General features: G+C 30.4%; 1 protein-coding gene across 3 annotated transcripts; it reads left to right on the top strand.

Moving 5' to 3' along the window:
* The first annotated feature begins 3435 nt into the window (after positions 1-3435).
* LOC108464187 (uncharacterized) lies at positions 3436-9792 on the top strand. Of its 3 annotated transcripts, none has more exons than XM_017764336.2 (9): positions 3439-3999; positions 4126-4733; positions 4974-5073; positions 5818-5901; positions 7002-7119; positions 7497-7579; positions 8260-8321; positions 8448-8556; positions 9206-9792. In XM_017764336.2, the coding sequence occupies exons 2-9, from the start codon at positions 4459-4461 to the stop codon at positions 9260-9262; spliced, it is 888 nt and encodes a 295-aa protein (XP_017619825.1). In that variant the 5' UTR covers positions 3439-3999; positions 4126-4458; the 3' UTR covers positions 9263-9792. The 3 variants fall into 3 exon arrangements, with proteins under 3 accessions (XP_052880077.1, XP_017619825.1, XP_017619826.1); XM_017764337.2 differs by having other exon boundaries at positions 3441-3999; positions 5845-5901; XM_053024117.1 differs by lacking the exons at positions 8260-8321; positions 9206-9792 and having other exon boundaries at positions 3436-3999; positions 8448-8542.
* The last annotated feature ends 19 nt before the right edge of the window (positions 9793-9811 follow it).

The following is a 9811-nucleotide window of genomic DNA, read 5'->3' as shown; positions in this document are numbered from 1 at the left end:
ACCCTATCATGATCTTGCTCCTGAGGTAGGATTAAACCATTCAGGATACCCTAACTTGGCAACAAAGACCGAGCACTTCTCCAAAAATCAATTATATCCCAATATTCAATTCCCCATTCCATCTCGAACCACACTTCCTACAGTAGATAGACCGATATTCATCTAAACAACACCATTAGAATTAAGAAAAAAAACACATACCTATTAGCGATTGCTCACAAACTTGTGTACTAAAGTATATTGATTGGCTCAGCTATATGAGACCTTAATAATCTCATTCGGATTCATGGATATACCTTGAAAAATAAAAAGAATTCTATTTTTACAAATGCGCCACACTAATAACCCAAATAAATAAGCTCAATTTGGATCCATCGTGTTAAGATTTGAGTGAACATGTAAATTCAAGGTCAACCAATCTATTAAATTGTTAGAAAAGAAAACATCTTGTTGGCTTAGTGGATAACTTGGTACCAAACATCCTTCTCAACCGAACAATCTCTAAGCACATGTAATGCATCTTCATAACCATATCCACAAAGAGGACAAGATTCATCATGACCAATCCTCCTTTAAACTCTCTCAACGTTGGTTAAGAGTCTCTATTTCATAACAATCCAAATGAAATGCTTAACTCCAAATGATACTTCCAAACTATGTTCCAAATTACATCCTTGGGATTCCAAAACCTCTCCTTCAACATCCAGCACGCGCTTTAATAGAGAAAATTCCTGTTGTAGAACAAGACCAAGAAATCAGATTCAAACTTGCAAAAGGCATTGCTTAGTATCATATATATATATATATATATGGATACATTGAATTCTATGTTAATTTTTTGAGTTCCCAAATGTTTCATTTTTAGTTATATTTAAAGTGAGTCTCATCTTTATAATTAAGTTTTAAATATAATTTTTTATCATTTTAATTAGAATTATTTACAATTTTAATGATGATGTATAATTACATTAGTGAGATATTTCAATTTATCAATTTTATACTCATACTTATATTTGCTTTATTGATGATGTATTAACACATCAATCGATAATGATAATTACATTTGCTTTATATATATATATATATAGATGAAGAAGATATTTGATATTAATTAGTGTATAATAATTTTTTTTAAATTGATGACATGATATTAGTGCATAAAAACCTTATTTTGGGGATGATACTAGCATAAGTTAATTGCAATATATAAACATAATACTAAAATACTAAATTAATTTTGAAGTAAAATACAAATAACTTTACAATTTTTAAAGTCAACCTTGTGGAATCATTCGTATATTTACCACTAAACTTTTATGTGATTAAATTTTACCATCAACTTTTTTTTTAAATTTTACCTCTCAATATTGATTTTTATGACTTGAAAAAAATTAACAAGAAAAATATTATATCAAATATTTCATTTTAATATTGAACAATACTTAATTCATAAAATACAAAAAATTTGAATTTAGAATTTGTATTTAATGAAAGAAAGACTTGAAAAATAATATATATATATCAAAATTAAAATGATTTTTTATAAATAATTTATTTTATTAATTATTAATATTATATTAATTAATTTATTATTATCTTAACTTGTATAGAGTGATTAGTAAAATTCTTATAAAACATTCGTTTAACACAGGTTTCAATTATGTTAACTTCATCTCCACTCACAATATTGTATCAAAAATTAATGAATTTATTATTTTTAAATATTAAAATAAAATATTTATAATATTTTGATTAACTTTTGTATTCAATTAATTTTAATTCAAAATTGAATAAATCAAAATTTAGTGGTCAAATTTAAGATATCAATTTAGTTGGAAAAATATTAAAATACACTTTTTATATATCCAAAGTAATAAATATTAATACAGACATATTTTTTTCTTTTCATATTTTTAATAAAATAATATTATAATGAAATTTAAACTTAAAACACAAAATTTATTTTTAAAAAATAAATAAAGTAAATAAATGGTTATAGAAGTTTGAATTAAAAATGTTTTAGGCTCAATTGGTTTCTGAAAATATATTTAAAATTAATATATTAAATAAAACTTATAAGTTAATATTCCTATAATCTTGAAGTTGATAACAATATCATTGTTGGCTGTTGGGCCAAGTATGAGTTTTGGGCCTTTGAATGAAATATCCATTTATTTGGATTTCTCACACATTTATTTTAGCCCCTCTCTCAAAATTGGCCTTCAATTTACAAGTTTCAAATTGAAATCATTAAAACCTTTTTCAAGTAATCATGATTCTTTTTGCCTATTTCCATAGTACAGCTTCCCATTCTATGTATAATAATGTTTATCCACTAACCAAATATAGCATTCTTTCCAACTTCTTTTATCAATGATTAAATCCATTATGACTAATTTATGGAAACTGTCTCTTTTCAATAAAAATAATTTTACTAATTTTTAACTTATTAATTTGAACTGAATCCGTATGTTGGTTTGATGGTCAGGTATTTATTATCTTAGGTGTGACTTAGGTTCAAGTTACGCTAATCGCGTTCTTTGTTTGGACTTTGTACTCTTCTTGTAATTTATACAAAAAGAATTATTAATTTAAACTAACACGATTTAAATAGTCGAATAAATATTTAATTTATATAAATAAATATTTTTTAATATTTATGATTAATAAAAAAGTTTACAATATTAAGTAAGGATTTAATTCAATTTAATCAAGGAATGAAATGAATAAATTATATTAAAATAAAATTTTGGTTTAGTTTTAAATTAAGACATAATATATTTAAATAACGTAATTTATTTTAATTATGAAAAACATTTTATAATTTCGTTAATCAAGATGATGTTGAGTTGACTTATAATCAAGAATTTTATTAATAGTATAGATAATTTTAATATATAAAATAATATTTTAATTTTTTATCGGAATAAAATTTTAATTAAATACATAAATAATAAAATATAAAATATAAAACTATTAATTAACTTTAAAAGTATGTAAAGAGCTTTCTTAATAGAATTATGAGTTTCTGTTGGGTCAAATTCTATATACAGTGTTGTTTTGTATTTATAAGTTTTATTATTATTATTAATTCTGTCAATTAATTTGATATCACTAATTTTTGTTAATTTTATGATCATATTAAATTAAATTATTCAAAACGAAAAAATATGAAGACTAATTATATAAATTAACTTAAAATTTTTATTTGAAATATTGATTTAACGTGTCACGTCACATGTTACTAAATGATAATGGATTGATTTAACATGTGATTAAAACAAAATATTTCAAATATAAATAATTAAAATGTAATTTAAAATAAATAAAAGTAACTATTTTGATAATTTATCTAAATAATAAGTGACTGAATCCTTAAAAATACATTAAACAAGACCCTTTCATAAAAAAATTATGCTTCTGTTCTACGATATGAAAATATAAATCTGAAAATGAATCAAAGGTGCTTGCTTTTTCTTTTCCATGGAAAATCTGGTAGTCTATAATCAAATGAATAAAAACAGAAGGAGAGGAAAAAAGGGAGTCCCAGTTAAAAGAAGACAACATATAAAAAAATAAAAGGAATAAAAAAGGTAAGCAAAAAGGAAAGGTGGAGAGTCCACAATAATTGGCATCAAATGCTTATGGGGATTCGCACTGTTGCTGAATTCCAAGATCTGCAAATTTCAATTATGCACATATTTATACTAATAATCAAATTTCACTTTACAAAAATTAAAAAAGAAAAAAAAACCCCAAACTTTTTTCTTTATTTTCGTTCATTGCTTTGCAAAGATTCACTTTCTATTGGATGAAGAGGTGTTAAGCTAATCTCTTGTCTCTCCAGCAACAAAAATGGAGATAGTAAACTAAAGCAAAGAACCCCATTCCCCAAAATTATATATAAAACAAAGTAACAGTAGCAAAGCTTTTAGCTTGTAGTGAGAAAGTAAAACGCATAACCGATTAGGGTTTCGTCGGAAAGTTGCCCACAAAAAGGTAACTTCTCCCTCTTCTTCATTCATTCATCCATCTCTATCTGTCTTTTTTCCCCCCTTCTTCGTGTCGTCTTTTGACCTTAGATTCTTTTTTATTCAAATTGATGGGATTTTTTTTTGTTTCTAGGATTCGATTTGGGGGGTTGAGTTTTCGATATTGATATGACATTTTTCTTTTCCTTTTCGGCAATTTGTCATTGTATGCGAGTGATTCAACCGTTGGGTCTTTGTTGAGCTGAAATGAACAATAAAGTTATACAAGTTACAGAACAAACAAGTTTGACACAAGCTACAGTGTGTGATGATGCGAGGAGCAATTTCTATTTTCATATTTGAATTTGGTTTGGGTTTTTGATAAAGCCAAAATTTGAGTGAGATAGGTGGGAAAAAGAAAGAAACGGAAAATTTGACCACAGAATCGAACACTGGGTTTCATCATGTGGATGATTTAGCTTCTATTATGAACCGACCGGCCGTATCTTTCCAATCAACTACTACTACTGCTATTAGTAGTAGTTCTGAGATGATTCCGATGGGTGGTTACTTTGCACCGCCGCCTATGTTCTTGCCTCGGAATTCCAGTATTATTACATCCTCCCCTGCCCTATTACAACCGGGAAACTCTTCTGGATCTTCCTTCCTTGTCGACTCTGTTGCAGGGCTCAATCATGATACAGGGTTGGCGGTGGAGTGGTCTGTTGATGAACAGTATATATTGGAGGATGGCCTTGAAAAGTAAGTGCAAGTGTTATAATTCTGCACTATTAAAATAAGTAGTGTAGTTGAATTTGTCATGTTTTATGTTAAGTAAAAGATCCCTTATTATGTTAGTAGGATTGCCGTGTGTTTTTTGTATTTGATTTTTGATTTTTTTTAATGATAGAACTGTTTCCAAGGAGGTACTAATTAGGCATGTCTTGCTTTTGAGATGAAGATTAGGCGCTAATTTTTGTTTTTCAATGTACATGTATATAGATATAAAGAGGAACCAAATATTTTGAAGTACATAAAGATTGCAGCTAGCTTGCCTGAGAAAACTGTACGTGATGTTGCACTGAGGTGTAGGTGGATGCAAGTAAGCTCCTTTCTTTTCTTAATGATACATTTCTACCATCGTTTGTACTGTTTTTTATTGTTTTGTATCATATGATTTAAGGTCTCATTCTTTGTCTGCATATGATTTGTAAGATTATTAGTTTTGATATGACGGAGATGTTCCGTTGACAAAACTTGTTATAGATTATCAGTACTAAAAAGAAGATGAACCAAAATGCATGTCCTTAATGAATTATCTTGTTCTTAATGCATTGCAATTTGTTGCATTTGGAGATGTTTTGAATATTTGACTTCATAAACCCTAAACCCAAAATTATCTATGCTAATTTTGTTGATCAAAATGCCTTCTTTCTTACTTCTATTTTGACTGATTCCCAAGTAGGCCAAAATTATTTATTAAGCAAGTTGTTAACTAATGTGTTAGCGATTGCCCTCGACTGAAATGGTAGCAAAAAGCTACAGAAGTTAACTCCCATTTTGAAGAGGCTGCTAGCCCCCTTTTGGCTTATCACGGTTTTGTCTGGCCTGGTTAGACTATGCTGTCAAGAAACATAATTTACCATTGGCATTGACTAGAGCAAGTGGAATCTATCAATATGTTAATTTGGTCTTATTATTTGTATGACTATGCTGTCAAGAAACATAATTTACCATTGGCATTGACTAGAGCAAGTGGAATCTATCAATATGTTAATTTGGTCTTATTATTTGTATTTATAATATGTTATATATGCATATTTGATATATTCATCTCTTTTAAAAGATAAAGGTACTTTTTGGAAATTGGCAGAGAAAGCGTAGAAAACCTGAGGAACATAATGCGGGAAAGAAGGTAAACAACAGGAAGGTATGCTGACGAATTTTTGTAATTTCACGCAACAGATAATATTGATTTCTTATATCTCTTTCCCCTAATGATTTTAAGCATGTTAGTTAAATTTCTAGAGAAAAACACATGCTCCATGAGATTGCAGATTTACTATTCTACTCTTCTATTTATGTTTTGGTATTTTTTATATTATTTGTTTGGGATTATCTTATAATTATTATCCATAATATTAGATTTATTAATGGATATGATTATCTATATGTTTATTACCATTAGTTAACTAGTCATGGCATGTTAATTTGGAACATAAAATTTGAGGTTTGAATTTGGCAAGGAACAACAATTTTCTTTCTTTCATTTTTCAAAAGTTTATGTAAATCCTGATTTGTAGAATTTCTCTACTTTTCTCATGGAAAAAGCAGAGGAGATGTTGGGATGAAGTATAGATTTAAGGTAGGGATTTTGTTTGGGGTTCACGGAACTACCCTTGTGATAAGTTCTTTGTTTATTAGGTCGAAGTCTGATTAATATTTTATACATGTTTAAACAGTGCTTTTTAGGATTGAAAGAAAGAAAATAAGTGCAGCAATAGTCCAGGATTGATGCATGGTAGAAGAAAAATATATCAATTAGAGAAACATTCCAAATATGATACCTAAAACTTAAGAGAAAAAAGAAGATACTATTTTTAAGTGAAAAGAAAAAGACTTATCTTGGTTCACATTACAAGTTTGACCTTTCCAAAATGAGAGATGCCGATTACTATAATGCAACACCACTGTAGTACAGAAATTAACTATAGAAATTATTTTTGAATTAGAAATTTCTAATTCATATTTTATACTTTTCAAATGTTCTGACAGCATAATGATACTCTTTACACCTCTGGCTCTGAGGCTTTTATGGTCTTCTTGGAATTGCTTTCTTTCTTTCATGTTAAATCACAAAGAAAACTGTTAATTATGAGTAAAATTTAACAGCAAGTAAATGTGCTGTATCTCAATTTGTTAAGTTGAATGCCATGACTGGGTTTCCTGTCTTCGTTTCCTGAATCAACCATTTTATTTGGGATGTAATTTGATTGAGGAACCCATATTCTAAAGATCATACTTCTTCAGGATAAGCTGGTGGAATCATCTTCTAAGATGACTATGCCTTCATCTCTGCCACCAACCATGGCTGCATATCCTCTCATGATGCGTCATCTGGATCAGAATGGAAGAACGCCTTCTGAAGGTTTGTATTTTATGCCTACACCTAGAAGTATCAATATCTTTCTTCTGGTTGTGGCTGCTTTTAATTAGTATCTTCCTACCAGTATTTTTCTGGATCTCCCATTTTTATTATCTCAAGGAATGTAGGAAAATATTTTGTGTAATCTTCCAAAATAAAACCAGTTTCAAGAAAATAAGCTTTGGAAGGTTAACAGCAATGCATTAGTTATAATTGTCAAGTTGCTGAACGCAGAATCAGTGAATATCTGTGAAATATTAGCAGCCTAAACACCTGTGGCACTTAACAACAATGCATCTTTTGGATAATGTGACTCCCTTATACTGGCTTGCAGTTAAAGGTATTGTTTAATGTAAATCTAACTGTTGTGTGTTTTTTAGGAATATGTGGTACAACTATGCATCTTTTGAAGCAAAATGCTCAAACTTTTAGTCAAATCACATCCAATCTTTCTCAATACAAGGTGAGTGTGTCATTTCCTAGTTCTCAGCATTTCTTTGATTGATAATATGCAATCATGCAGCAAACAATAAGTTTTAATTGACATGAAGTTGGTGCCTTATTGTTTGTGTGCTACTTTTTAAAGTTTAATCTGAAAGTTATGCTAGTTTTTGCTGTAAAGTTCAAGAGGTTAACTGAGGTGATACTCATTCCTTTAATTGATGAACGTTAATGGCATTAGAGTGAGAGTAGGAAAAATATCTATCACTGATGAAACTAAGAAGAACAAACATTTCAGATCTATCATCATTGTCCAAAATTTTAGGTTCATTTGCAAACTGATACAAGGTGGCATATGAGATATCTGTGATTTCAACCAATCCAGTTCTTCATTATAGAACATGGCAACAATCTGGCCCATATGTCTGTAGGTGTACTTTTATTATTCCATGCTCCTTCACTTCAACTGGCTTAATCTCTATTTGACCAAAAAAAAAAAGGATGTATTTCTTCATCCATGCTACACATTGTGTATTGGTTTTTAAGTGGGCCTTGTCCTTCAAAGGAGGTCACGGGTCCATTTATTTTTCTTTTTCAAAGTGCTCGTTAAATTTTGTTTTTGATTGCCTCATATTATATATATATATGATTCTTCTTAGCAGTCTTTTGAGGCTGGCTTATTAAGTAAAGCTTTTTAAACAGTTACAGGATAACATTGACCTCTTTTGTCACGCAAGGAACAATATTACCGCCATGCTAAATGAGTATGTGGATTTTCTTAGTAATTATCTGTTGGTGATTAATACCCTCAAACTAGCATTTTTGATTATTCCTTGGTTTAACCCTTGTGCACCTGTCCGGGTTATTAACTTCACTGTGACTTTTTGCAGCATGAGAGAGATGCCAGGATTAATGAGCCATATGCCACCATTGCCTGTATCTGTTAATGAGGATTTAGCAAATGGCCTCTTGCCTGGAGCAACTAATGTCTTGCCTCAGGTGGGTTGTCATTTAAACTGATTCAGTTTGCATGTGCTGGGGTGGATGGCCAAAAAAGTGGAGTCGTAGACACCACCATAAGCTAAAAATTTGTTCAATTTATGGAATCTGTCGTTATATTTATCTAATTGAGGTTTCATGCAAAGCCTTCTTTATGCTGGTTGGGAATGTAAACTTTCCGGGTTGATCTGAATTTTTCGCTCTTTTTGGTCTTACACTCTGTTCTCATTATTCAGCTTCACCAATTTGCATTTAGTCATGTAGTCATCTTACAGCTGCTCGACTGCTTGTTGATGTCTATTCTCCTTTCACACCGTTGATGACTTACAGCTGACTTACAGGTCAGCATGCAGTCATCTTAGCTTGACGTTAGGTCACATAAACTGAGCACTTGACTTTATCATGAAATTTCTACTGCCCCTGAGATGGAGAGGGGAGAACGATTGAATTTTACGCCTCGAGGTCAATCCCTTGTAATGTTATACTACCGACTAATGTCGATTTAGTGGCAGGAAATTAGTAGCCCCCAAGGCAATAGGTGACCCTGCAAATGTTTTAAGCAAATAAGCAATGGTTACTTGTATTGATCCACTTGATCACTCTGGAGCATACTTGTTTTACCTTGTTTTGTTTCTCCTTGTGTACCCAGACAATGATTTTTGGCTCGCCAAGCGGGATCCATCTCAAGCAGGAACCGAGGTGCTGATATGGGATTGTCGAGATCGAGATTGGATATATCTGGTTTGTGTAATTACCAAAAGAAAGAAATAGAAATCGAGTGTAAATGCCATCAGGAGCTGTTAGGATGCTGTCTCTTGTGTAAACACAAATACTCATCACAACATTGGGTGCCACCATGGAAGATTTGTGGAGATCCCCCCATTTTTTGGAACCTGAAAATGCTTACCCTCCAGATATCAAATTCAAGCACCGCATAATAATTGCAGACCACTTATCAATCTCCTTGCTCCAGGAAGGAAAAACAGATCTCTAACTGGTTTAGATGAATTTTGCATTGAAGCTTATTCATGTGTATAATTTGTAACTTGCAAAACACCTAGGGGTGGATCCTTATTTGGTGCTTTTGAATTATGCAATTGCTTGTATTCTGCCATCTTCTTTTGTTTCAGTATTAGACCAATTTTAAATGCTTGATCAATTTCAACTCACTGAGTTAGGATGATTTTCAATTTTTGTAATATTTGAAATTATAAAGGAATTGCCTTCAGATATAAATGCTGAGATTTGAATAGCA

Source organism: Gossypium arboreum, chromosome 13 (genome assembly GCF_025698485.1).
Source record: "Gossypium arboreum isolate Shixiya-1 chromosome 13, ASM2569848v2, whole genome shotgun sequence".
Lineage (NCBI taxonomy): Eukaryota > Viridiplantae > Streptophyta > Magnoliopsida > Malvales > Malvaceae > Gossypium > Gossypium arboreum.
The sequence above is the reverse complement of the archived record's forward strand: the minus strand, read 5'-3'. Positions and strand labels throughout refer to the sequence as shown.

What these genes read in the sequence shown, in the direction of transcription:
- LOC108464187 (XM_017764336.2), top strand. Translation starts at nt 4,459, where the DNA reads ATGAACCGACCGGCCGTATCTTTCCAATCAACTACTACTACTGCTATT. An exon ending in CCAATCTTTCTCAATACAAG is followed by an intron (nt 7,580 to 8,259) that starts GTGAGTGTGTCA and finishes CTTTTTAAACAG; the next exon opens with TTACAGGATAACATTGACCT. An exon ending in ATTACCGCCATGCTAAATGA is followed by an intron (nt 8,322 to 8,447) that starts GTATGTGGATTT and finishes GACTTTTTGCAG; the next exon opens with CATGAGAGAGATGCCAGGAT.